Below are 12,974 nucleotides of genomic sequence, written 5' to 3' on the forward strand. Positions count from 1 at the left end.
CTACGAGGTACAGACTTGAGGGCCACCTATCACATAAGCAACTGGGAAAGACATGTGGGAGGGCAGACACATGGAAAGAGTAAATGAAAGGCTAGTGTGTTTTGCAAGGGTAAAGCACAGGTTTCCTTCTAAAATGTTACTGAGGTAAATAATTGGGCAAAAGCTTATGGATCTCTCGAAGTGTCCCCCAGACGACACTTCTTTTCCCAGTAGCTATTATAATAACCAATAAGAGAATTAGTTGTTTTGTGGTGTCGTTAGATAGGAAGGGGCAAATTCTGGAAATGTTGCTGAGGTTAAGGTGGCAAGATGTAGCCAGTGATTGGATGTGGGGGCTGAAGGAGAGGTCAAAGTCTAGGATTACACCCAGCACCCTTGCATGTGTGGAGGGACCAATAGTTTTGTCGTTGATCTTAATGGTAATGTAATGGGGAGGGGATTAGGGAGGAGGAAATATTACAAGCTCAGTTTTAGAAAGATTAAGTTTGAGGAAGTGGTGTGACATCCATACTAATATGTCACTCAGTAAGTTTGTGATACGTGAGGAGACTGAGGGGGTGAGTTGAGGAGTGGAGAGATAGATCTGGGTGTCGTCAGCATAGAGGTGGTATTGGAAGCCATGGGAGGTTATCAACTTGCCCAGGGAAGAGTTATAGAGAGAGAATAGGAGGGGCCCCAAGGACAGAGTCTTGGGTTACCCCAACAGAAAGAGGAAGAGGAGCCGAGGAGATGGTGTTGTATATGACACTGAAAGTGCACTGAGATAGGTAGGAGGGAAACCAGGAAAAAGCAGAGTAACAGAGGCCAAGGGAGTGGAGTTTGTTGAGATGGAGCAGGTGGTCAACTGTGTCGAAAGCACCAGAAAGGTTCAAGAGTATGAGTATGGAGTACTGGCCGTTGCTTTAGCAGTTAGTAGGTCATTGGTGAGTTTAAGTAGGGCAGTTTCAGTGGAATGTTGTGGGCGAAAGCTGGACTGTAGGGAATCGAGAAGATTGTTGTCAGTGAGGTAGCAACTCATATGGTCGTGGACAAGGCGTTCAAGAAGCTTGGAGGTAAACGGGAGCAGGGAGATGGGTCTTAGGCAGTGGCAGCACCCGGTGGGTGCTTGGGTGTGCTGAAGCTCCCCCAAAAAATCTTCAAGCACCCCCAAAATTTCCACAGAGGTATTACAGTACAGTCACAGGATTTTAAACAAATTATTTTGTACCTGCTGTGAATCCTGTCCGCAAGAGGCTAGGGACTCTTTTGTAAAGTGGAGGGATACGGCCGAATAAGCCGCTAATGATCAGTTAGACCCGGCAAGGGCTGGGTGTTGAGGAGCCTGCATCAGTGACGGATTGATCCAGTGCTGGTCTCCTGCATTTGCCGCCAAAAGAAGTATTTGGATGGAAGCAGCAGAGAGAGCCCAGCCCTTTTCAGTGCCCCAGGAAACCTGGAGAAAGCAGGTATTCTAAGGAGAGAGAGGAGGAGAGAAGCTGTGTTTACTTATATGGTGGGGGGAGGAGGGATGGAGCAGAACGGAGCTGCTGTACTCAGTGCATTGCAGTCTGCGGGGCTTACTGAGCCTGCCAGTGTCAGAGGATAGGAGGGGTGTGTGTGTCACATGGTGTGCTCCGAGGAGGAAGGCTTAGGAGGAGCTAGGCTGATCACTGCTGCAGGCATCCTTCTGTTTTTATTGTAGCTGCTGAGCCTGGAAGGGAGGGGGCACTGTGTATGGGGTCACCCTCCTGCTGTGGGCACTGTCTATGGGGTCACTGTTGTGCTGTGGGCACTGTGTTTGGGGTCACCCTCCTGCTGTGGGCACTGTGTATGGGGTCACCCTCATGCTGTGGGCACTGTGTATAGGGGCTCCCTCCTGCTGTGGGCACTGTGTATGGGGTCACCCTCCTGCTGTGGGCACTGTGTATGGGGTCACCCTCCTGCTGTGGGCACTGTGTATGGGGTCACCCTCCTGCTGTGGGCACTGTGTATGGGGTCACCCTCCTGCTGTGGGCATTGTGTATGGGGTCACCCTCCTGCTGTGGGAACTCTAAAGGGGGCACTCTCTCTATGGGGTCACTCTCTTTCTCTTTGCACTCTAAGGGCTCATTCCTAATCTGGGCACTCTAAGGGGTCACTCCTGCTCTGCACTGTATGCTGTGTACTGCTCACTGACCTCCACTGTATGCTGCTCACTGTTGTGCTGTGCTGGGTGTTCTGGCTGCCCCTAACATGTACTAGGGGTTGTCATTGCGGGCTCTTATACATGCTGGGGTTTATCATCGCTGGTTCCATTTAGGCTTGTTTTACTCCCACAATCAATTATGTCTGCCTGAAGGTCCTATTTTATCTATACAATGGGAGAGACAATGAAAAAACACACACTTGTGGCCACACCCACTTTTGACCACGCCCACAAGAGGACGACGCGTGCCGCATTAGCACCACCACTTATACTTTCAGCACCCACACAGCACCCCCAAAAAAATGTCTGGAGCCGCCCCTGGTTTTAGGTTATTCAAACAGGTGGGTTTTTCAAGTATGGCGGTAACCAGTGCATGTTTGAATGGGGAGGGAAAGGTGCCAGAGGAAAGGGAGAGGTTGAAGATGTGGGTTAGAGAGTTTAGGATAGAGCAGGAAGGTGGTTGCGGTAATTGTGAGGGGATAGGGTCCAGGGGACAGGTGGTGATGTGGGCTATGGAGAGGAGTTTGGCAACTTCCTCAGTGATAACAGGGCTGAAGGAGAAGAGTATTGAGGGCGGTTGGACCTGATGTGTTGGTTGGGGGAAGAAGCTGGATGCTGGATGTCTTGCATTGATTTCGCTTTTGAAATGATTGGCAATCTCCTTATTTAATATCTGTCTATTCTTCTTACAGAGAGATTCTTTAAGTGCCATCTTAGATAATATAAATGCTCAATATGCTGCAAATCTGGCCCAGATACAAGGAACTATTAGCAATAAAGAAGCTCAACTGATTCAGATACGAACAGACATGGGACGTCAGGCTCAAGAGTACGAGCTTCTTCTGAATATCAAGATCCGTCTAGAAATGGAGATTGCCACGTACCGTCGTTTGCTGGAGGGGGAGGAGACAAGGTGAGATAGGAGTGATTTTATTTTGTATAGACCAGAGACAAATATGTAGGTACAGAGTTCATAGTGAATACAATGATCAGTATTGCATTTTAGGACATGAGGTGATTATTAAACATGGCCATATCATGCAGTAAATGTTATATCTGTGGTTATTGGCATACACCACTGGTTGTTATCAGTGTAGAGCTATCCCCATAGGGGCCACTGGTAATACCTGGTTCTTCTCTAAAAACACAGAGGCTCCCCACCTAGCAAGCACCAGAGTGTTCACACTGGCTCCAATAACACAGTCTAGGCAATGTCTTTTTAAGATTTATTGCTTTAAGAAACCTTAACAGGAGAGGGGTTTAGGGGCGCAGGATACTCCAAAACGATCGATAGCAATAATGGAGGGCAAACTTGTCAATAATCTTCTTACAGCAGCCTTTCCAGGAGGTAGTAGGGAATCCCCAGTTTATCTAAGACTCTATAAGACCAGCCCCAGTCCATGTAGCAATTTCTGGCACTTAAATCACTTCTGGCTAGGGATGGGCGAACGGTTTGGCCCAAGCATAAGTTCGGGCCGAACTTTGGTTTTTCGGATGTTCGGCGAACAATGAACAATATGTTGTGTTCGCAGCAAATTCAATAGCCGCGGAACACCATTAAAGTAAATGGGACACTAACATGAAAAACCACAAGTGCTCATTTTAAAGGCTTATATGCAAGTTATTGTCATAAAAAGTGTTTGCAAAAAAAGTTTTAAAAACTGCCGTTTTTTCGGGAGCAGTGATTTTAATAATGCTTAAAGTGAAACAATAAAAATTCAATATTCCTTTAAATATCATGCCTGGGGGGTGTCTATAGTATGCCAATAAAGTGGCGCAGTTTTCCCGTGTTTAGAACAGTGCCGCAGCAAAATGACATTTCTAAAGGAAAAAAGTCATTTAAAACTGGTCGTGGCTGTAACGAATTGTAGGGTTTCCGCAATATAGATTAATCTCATTGAAAAAAACGGCATGGGTCCCCCCCCAGTCCATTACTAGGCCCTTCGGGTCTGGTATGAATATTAAGGGCAACCCGAACCAAAAAAAAAATTGCGTTGGGTCTGGTATGGAAATTAAGGGGAACCCTTCGCCAAATAAAAAAAAAATGGCATAGGGGTCCCCCCCAAAATCCATACCAGATACTGCAGGTCTGGCATGGATTTTAAGGGGAACCCTGCGCCAAATTTTTTAAAAAAATGGCGTAGGGATCCCCCCAAAATCCAAACCAGACCCTTATCTGAGCTCGCAACCTGGCAGGCCTCAGGAAGAGGGAGGGACGAGAGAGTGCCCCCCTCCTGAACCATATCAGGCCACATGCCCTCAACATGGGGAGGGTGCTTTGGAGTAGCCCCCCAAAGCACCTTGTCCCCATGTTGATGGGGACAAGGGCCTTATCCCCACAACCCTTGCCGGTGGTTGTGGGGGTATGTGGATGGGGGGCTTATCGGAATCTGGAAGCCCTCTTTAACAAGGGGACCCCTAGATCCCCCCATGTGAATAGGTAACTGGTACATTGTACCCCTACCAATTCACAAAAAAAGTGTCAAAAACAGTAAAAAAGACAGGAGACACTTAGGGACAAGTCCTTTATTAAAAGATAAAAAATAAAAATGTCCCACGATGTAGGTCCATCTCATGCCGCCGACGATCCGAAAAAAGAAAAAAGGCCAAGAATGTTTGTATAAATGTACCAACCGTTTAAAAAAAAAATTCCATTCATGGCTTGATATGGTTAGAAAATTAAATTCACTGTTTTATGTACATGGCCAGCTTTTAAGAAAAAGCATAGAGGCTTATTTATAATTGATAGCGGATATCGCGTTCTGTTACACTGCACTTTCCTAGGCACACTGCAGCCCATTCTATTCATGAAAATTAGGTTGCAATGTGTAGCCAACAGAGTTCTTTCTATAGTACTAAAATCTTGTGAGCCACAAATGGGTTAATGCCTTCAGTGTGAATAAATGAACCTAATTCAGCTGCACACACTAACCACGTTCCATACCGTGTATATGCCAAAAATAAATAAATATATGTGTATGCGCTAAAGGCTATAAATACGTGAACAAAGAATATAATAAATCTATACAATATTAAAAATTATTATAAATTATAAACAGTGTCACACACCTGTGAAGAAAGTGACTATAATCCACAATTGAATATATGAAAAATGGTAACATGCACCATGCAAAAAAATGTGAGAAAAAAAAAAAAAAAATCCTTTAAATGATTAAAAAAATATATAAGTGCTACTTGATAAATAAAGTGTCCGAAACCAATTCATACAAATGAATATATCTCAGTCCAAGCCATTCATAATAAAGTATATAAATCAAAGTGCACAATAGTGTCCAAACAAATCGCAGGCAATCCTCATGTTGTTTTTTTTGAAAAAGTGCTAAATATTCCTCATGCTCTTCTTATGAGATGTGCACATTAAGGCATGCTGCAGTGCTCTCCAGTGACCCCCAATGGATAATGCGCTCACCTTAGAGCGTGTGACACAGTAGCTAAACAGTGTCAAAACACGCATTAGAGCCACTCCAGGGCTCACACAGGGTATGCTGGTGATGATCTGTATCTCGCTCAAATGGTGACATATATGAAAGAAAGGAGACTCATAGCATAATACCGCCAGGAATTTATTTGAAAAGCCCTAAAAACAATCCCTCCAGGAGGGTACTTACAATGCTTGGGTGCGTCAGTGCACCATCCTATCCAAAACATGCAATACAGATGAATCCTGTGGCGTGCAGTGTTCAATCCTCTGCCTGTCTGTGTGTAGAAAGCTCCGTCCTGCCCTTCCCCTACGCGTCTTCGGCACAGGGTATACGTGCCTTCATCTGGGGGAACAGAGTTCTTTCTGCCTACCATAGCAGAGGAAGCTTGTGATGGGAGAGGAGCTGATCATGTGACAGGTCACATAACCGGGATCCCCTACTATCTTTCATATTTCTTTCATTTCTGGTGACTTCAAAGTTCTAATCTTTCCATACTCTATCAGAAACAAGAACGTAAGGATATGTAGATTGGCCAATTGGGAGAGCCCTCAAAAACAACATGCTATTATTTTTTGTTTTTAAATCGTTTTTATTGTTTTTCCAATTACAACCCCTGGCAAAAATTATGGAATCACCAGTCCCTGAGGATGTTCTATCAGTTGTTTATTGTTGTAGAAAAAAAGCAGATCACAGACATGGCCAAAAACTAAAGGCATTTCAAATGGCAACTTTCTGGCTTTATGAAACACTAAAAGAAATCAAGAAAAATAATTGTGGTGGCCAGTAACAGTTAGATTTATAGAACAAGCACAGGGAATAAATTATGGAATCACTCAACTCTGAGGAAAAAGTTATGGAATCATGAAAAACAAACAAACAAAATAACACTCCAACACATCACTAGTACTTTGTGGCACCACCTCTGGCTTTTATAACTGCTTGCAGTCTCTGAGGCATTGACTTAATGAGTGATAAACAGTACTCTTCATCAACGGAAGGAACATCCTCAGGGACTGGTGATTCCATATTTTTTGCCAGGGGTTGTATAATACAATTACAAATCTTAAACAGTAAATAGCACAAGGAAAAAAAGACAGTAAAACAAAGTATATATGAAACCCTGCGAGCCACTTACGGATAAATGCCTACAAAATAATAAGTGAACAGTGGAGACCAGCTGCAAACACTCAGTCACGTTCCATATTCGTGCAAAGTATTAAAATAAAAAAACAATGTGTCTGCGCTAGAAAAAATCGCTGCACTCAAAGTGCAGTACCCCTAGGTGCTAAAGTATAAAGTGCACAGTGCTATGTGAAACACAGCAAGTGAGTGATCAAACAAAACAACATATCCATTAAAATATCAAAATAAAATACAAGGGGATATAACAAACAGTAAATAAATGAAGTCCAAAAACGTGTATATCCAATGATATAAAAGTGCCCAAATAAATTAGTCCAAAAATTTGGTGAATTTCACATATCCTATCTTCCAAACTGTGCCACCAAAAAACATGCTATGGTGTCTTCCAGCCGCCCCCACAGGTGTATATGCTCACCTTCCTGTGTGTGACACAGCGATTAGACTATGTCAAACAAAGCCTTGGAGCCACTCCTGTGCTCATTAGGAACCAGCTGTGCAGACTTCCAATGTTCTCAAGTGGAGATGGTTTATGCAAGAGAAAAAAACTCCATAGCGCAATATGTAGGTATAAAGGATTTTAAAATAATCAGCTCCCCTCACATATATGTGCATGCGTAAAACTACCCCTAAGTGCTAAAGTATAAAGTGCACAGTGCTATGTGAAACACAGCAAGTGAGTGATCAAACAAAACAACATATCAATTAAAATATCAAAATAAAATACAAGAGGATATAACAAACAGTGAATAAATGAAGTCCAAAAACGTGTATATCCAATGATATAAAAGTGCCCAAATAAATTAGTCCAAAAATTTGGTGAATTTCACATATCCTATCTTCCAAACTGTGCCACCAAAAAACATGCTGTGGTGTCTTCCAGCCGCCCCCACAGGTGTATATGCTCACCTTCCTGTGTGTGACACAGCGATTAGACTATGTCAAACAAAGCCTTGGAGCCACTCCTGTGCTCATTAGGAACCAGCTGTGCAGACTTCCAATGTTCTCAAGTGGAGATGGTTTATGCAAGAGAAAAAAACTCCATAGCGCAATATGTAGGTATAAAGGATTTTAATCAAATAATCAGCTCCCCTCACTGGGGTACTCACATATTGTGGGTGCGTGAGTGCACCATCCTTAACAAGCATAAAACGGTCAATCTCTCGGTGTGGTGTGCGGTGCGGTGTGTGTAACGAAAATCTCCTGCTCTCTCTCTGCTGACAGCTCCGTCCAGGCCCCTCCCCTACGCGTGTTCGGCACCGGGACCACGTGCCTTCTTCAGGGGGATTCCCGGTGCCGAACACGCGTAGGGGAGGGGCCTGGACGGAGCTGTCAGCAGAGAGAGAGCAGGAGATTTTCGTTACACACGCCGCACCGCACACCACACCGAGAGATTGACCGTTTTATGCTTGTTAAGGATGGTGCACTCACGCACCCACAATATGTGAGTACCCCAGTGAGGGGAGCTGATTATTTGATTAAAATCCTTTATACCTACATATTGCGCTATGGAGTTTTTTTCTCTTGCATAAACCATCTCCACTTGAGAACATTGGAAGTCTGCACAGCTGGTTCCTAATGAGCACAGGAGTGGCTCCAAGGCTTTGTTTGACATAGTCTAATCGCTGTGTCACACACAGGAAGGTGAGCATATACACCTGTGGGGGCGGCTGGAAGACACCACAGCATGTTTTTTGGTGGCACAGTTTGGAAGATAGGATATGTGAAATTCACCAAATTTTTGGACTAATTTATTTGGGCACTTTTATATCATTGGATATACACGTTTTTGGACTTCATTTATTCACTGTTTGTTATATCCTCTTGTATTTTATTTTGATATTTTAATTGATATGTTGTTTTGTTTGATCACTCACTTGCTGTGTTTCACATAGCACTGTGCACTTTATACTTTAGCACTTAGGGGTAGTTTTACGCATGCACATATATGTGAGGGGAGCTGATTATTTTAAAATCCTTTATACCTACATATTGCGCTATGGAGTTTTTTTCTCTTGCATAAACCATCTCCACTTGAGAACATTGGAAGTCTGCACAGCTGGTTCCTAATGAGCACAGGAGTGGCTCCAAGGCTTTGTTTGACATAGTCTAATCGCTGTGTCACACACAGGAAGGTGAGCATATACACCTGTGGGGGCGGCTGGAAGACACCATAGCATGTTTTTTGGTGGCACAGTTTGGAAGATAGGATATGTGAAATTCACCAAATTTTTGGACTAATTTATTTGGGCACTTTTATATCATTGGATATACACGTTTTTGGACTTCATTTATTTACTGTTTGTTATATCCCCTTGTATTTTATTTTGATATTTTAATGGATATGTTGTTTTGTTTGATCACTCACTTGCTGTGTTTCACATAGCACTGTGCACTTTATACTTTAGCACCTAGGGGTACTGCACTTTGAGTGCAGCGATTTTTTCTAGCGCAGACACATTGTTTTTTTATTTTAGTAAAACAAAGGTGTTACAGCACCATTGGCTATAATGGCAAAACCAGTAGTCAATAACATAAGCAATGAGAAGTAGTAGCATACAGTAACAAGTTTCATGGAAAAGGACAAACCCCGAATACAACCACAGAATAAGTCTTGTCCCTGGTGATCCGTAAAGAGGAGGCAAATTTACTTACAAATTTACTGATAATGTGATAAAACCAATTGGCGGGTTGCCGGAGGAGCTTAAAGGAGGTAGAATACACCAAGCAAACAGATAAAATGTCACAAAGCAATCAATCTGACACAGTGGATATAGCATTAACTCAGCTCCCCCAAACCTTATCAAAGTTTGCAGGCAATCCCCTATAGGTAGCTTTATAAAATGGCAGAGCCTTACTGACTAGGTCCTTCCAGGCCGACAGGGTAGGCGCAGCAGCCCATTTCCACGCGAGAATAATACGTTTTCTTGGCGTAGAAAAAGAAAAGTGTAAGTAGAGTATGGATAGTTTTTGTGGGAGTCTACCAGATTTAAAAGACATACCTCTATGATAGGAACAATAATTAACCCTCTTTGTGCCGTCGCCCGCCGGCCCTTAAAGGGGTTTGGCATTCCGCAAGAAGGGCGGGGTTTGTGACCATGTGACCGCTGTGATTGGGTGTCACGGCGGTCACATGATCGTAAAACTCTCGATCATAAGAAGCGATCAGGAGCTTTTCGTGAGCTGCCGGTTACTATGCCAGGAGCACTCATGGCACAGCTCTTTTGGCGCTAATACATGCAGATATGCAGCCCCTCTGTGCCAAGGCCCGGCTTCCGAGAAACCGCATATTTGCGTGTGCTCAGCACCTAAGGATTAGGTTAGTTACCGCCTGGATACACTGTACAGTTTCTATTCAATAATATTGCATGGCTGAGCACTCCCAAAAGATGTGCATAAAGTTGACATGGAAAACCTGGGACATATATAGTTATGCTATTCAAAATATAATTCTCATATTTGATATTTTGCGCTTAAATATAACATTGTACAAATATAAAACTTTTATAATGAATATGTTTATTTGTCAGAAATGCTAAAAATATATTATATTTTTGACAATTGACATTTCTAGCTTAATTTTCATTTTACAGTATGTCCACGGAGGAAGAAGAAAAGCTAAAAGGTATGTAAATAATTATTTTATTGTTAGCTATGCTTTTTTATAGAAAGCTCACTGATTGTTCTTAACAAGGGGCTTGCGCCCCTTTGTTAAATAGGAGCAACATCTGCTCAATTTTTATGTTTGGAAGAGTAGTACAAGCATTGTGCTTGTACCACTCTTGGTTGGTTCCATCCTATGTTTGTATATGTTGCCTTCCTTTTCACCTTTTTTGGCTCCCCCAGAAATGCAACCAAACATGGACAAGCAGCTTCTAAATTGTCATGTGTACTGCTAAAATTGACCTGCACTTCATGTGTGTTCCAAAAGTCGACATTGGCCCTAAGGTTGCATTCTAGCTTTTTTTGCTTCAAGCTGTATCTGGCTAAGCTGGCAAATGGTAAAAAAAAAGATTTTCCAGTCTCAAGTACCTAAGTACTTGAGCTTTTAAGGTATCAAATAATGACAGCCACCTATCAACATACATAATTTCATTTTACATAATATAAATAGATTATACAAATAACACATTTTAAAAAGGGGGAAAGATTCTGAATCGTTGGTATAGGTTTACCCAAAACAAATATCCAGCCATCTAAAAGTTTCTTACAATTGTAAGTCAAACAACTGCTCTGTCCAAAAATGGACCATGTACAGTACTATAAATAAATTATATACAAAGAGGGAGGAGAACAGGGTCACCGATGAGCTCTACGCATTTCACAGTCCAAGCTACGTCATCAGGAGAAGTACATATCAGAATCTATATTTCAATCTATGAAACAAAAGACAGTGCATTTTTACAATAACAGAGTATAACTATATAAATACAGATATGCATCACATTTCTTCTTTACCACTTCATTTTCTTACCCAATATGCATGTGGCTATCCAGGCGCCTAAGACCCCCCAGAAGGGGAGAGACACCCCCAGAACCATACGCCATCCTCAAAGCGAGACAGACTTGGGCCATCTCCTTACCAGCCTCCAACATCCAAGCTGTTGGACGGTTGGTGAGGTGATTGGGTATTTGGGTACACCTATACCAACAATTCAGAATTTTCTCCCCTTTTTTTAATGTGTTTTATGTATAATTGTTACTTGTTGATAGAAAAAGGAAAGAGGAAGGATTCACTTTGTGTGGACCCTTATGCCCTCCTGGGAGATTTTTGAGTAGAGATGAGCTTTGGGTTCGGGTCTAACATGAATTCAGAGTTCGGTGAACTGCTGAACAAACTAATAATTTTTGCCCAGTTCACCCGGAGGAAGGCCTGGATGCTGTTTATTAGCTGGTATTAATGAACAATGTTATTACAGTACTGGGTGGAGGTGCAGCAGGTCATCCTGACGATGAGGCAACATTGTCGGGTGGAGGGCCACTGAAGGTCGCTGGAAGAGGTGATTGATGCAAAATTTACATAGTGGGATATTGTTTATATTAATGTATACCATAATCATTCCCCTGAGCTAGGCAGATATCATATTATATTATATTATAGGGAGCTTCCAAATTCCAATAAGCCCCTGTTCCCTTAACATGGTAACAAGGTACTTTGCAAGGAGGGAGGATTTTAACAAAACTCCCAGTCGTACTACCCCTAGTGAAAAAAAAACTAGTATTAGTCAAGAGATAAATCACATGTCTAGACATTCTAAATACCCATGAAGAGTCATGCGTATTAGTCTTTGAATGATAGCTGTGAGAAGAGAAGGACAAAAACATTATTGTTCCAAAATCATTGATCTCTCTGCAATTTGTCCTCTCTGCCCTCAGGATATCCTTTATTCTTGTGTCTAGCTCCAAAACTAACATACTTGACCTGTTACTCTCATTTTAGAGCTGTTGAGAACTCGCAAAATAAAGACTATCGTAGAAGAGGTGATTGATGGGAAGGTTGTGGCCACTGAAGTTAAAGAAATTGAAGAGAAGCTACCAAGCATAATGCAATCACATCAAAAGTGAAAATATAATATTGATATATGTGCCAGGAACTATCAGACAGTTTGTGAAAATGACTTGACATGCATTAACAAATAAAAATCTTAACATATGTTTATCTTGTTGCCTTTAACAGTCTCATATAGTATTCTGCAACCAAATGATAGGGCATGCATTTTCTTAAACAAATCTGGAAAGCCACTTTATAATCACTGTCATACCTAATGTGCTCAATGGTGGGTAAGCCTAGGTTCACACATATGCGGTGCAGAAAACGCAGCAATCCCTGCGCATTTCCACATAGCATTGTAATCACACTGTGTTTGTGGTTCGCTGCGAATCTTAATACAAAGTTAACAACACCTTAAAAGGATTACAAACGCAAAGTGGATTGTTTATACCAGATTGCATGGTACAAAACAACCATGTGATGCGGTTGCGGCGTGGCTCCAAAAAAGGTGCCTGTGGTGCAATTTGAGCATATTCAACATTAATGGGCACAAATTGCACCTCACTGAATCACTTGTGAATGTGGTGCAGTTTCCTGTGTGATTCACATGCGGGTCATAGGGGGAACTGGGGCTAAGGCATTAAGTAAAGGTCAATCTTTATTACTGGTTCCATTACATTTTTTGATGAATAGCTTCACCATCAATAAACTGGATCACTTTATAGCTTACGCAAGA

At 42.3% G+C, this 12,974-nt stretch overlaps 1 protein-coding gene across 2 annotated transcripts in view; it reads left to right on the plus strand.

Moving 5' to 3' along the window:
* LOC141114322 (keratin, type I cytoskeletal 42-like) overlaps nucleotides 1–12,401 on the plus strand; it is a 57,701-nt gene extending 45,300 nt beyond the window's left edge. Inside the window, exons 6-8 of one of the 2 annotated variants that reach the window (XM_073607938.1) lie at nucleotides 2,857–3,077; nucleotides 10,341–10,372; nucleotides 11,667–12,208. In XM_073607938.1, coding sequence (XP_073464039.1) covers nucleotides 2,857–3,077; nucleotides 10,341–10,372; nucleotides 11,667–11,755 — 342 coding nt within the window. In that variant the 3' untranslated portion in view covers nucleotides 11,756–12,208. Of the gene's footprint in view, nucleotides 1–2,856; nucleotides 3,078–10,340; nucleotides 10,373–11,666 lie in introns of both variants that reach the window. The other variant, XM_073607937.1, reaches the window with a different exon arrangement.
* Nucleotides 12,402–12,974: the final 573 nt, after the last annotated feature.

The sequence above is a fragment of the Aquarana catesbeiana genome, linkage group LG12 (assembly GCF_042186555.1).
Source record: "Aquarana catesbeiana isolate 2022-GZ linkage group LG12, ASM4218655v1, whole genome shotgun sequence".
In the NCBI taxonomy this organism is placed as follows: Eukaryota; Metazoa; Chordata; class Amphibia; order Anura; family Ranidae; genus Aquarana; species Aquarana catesbeiana.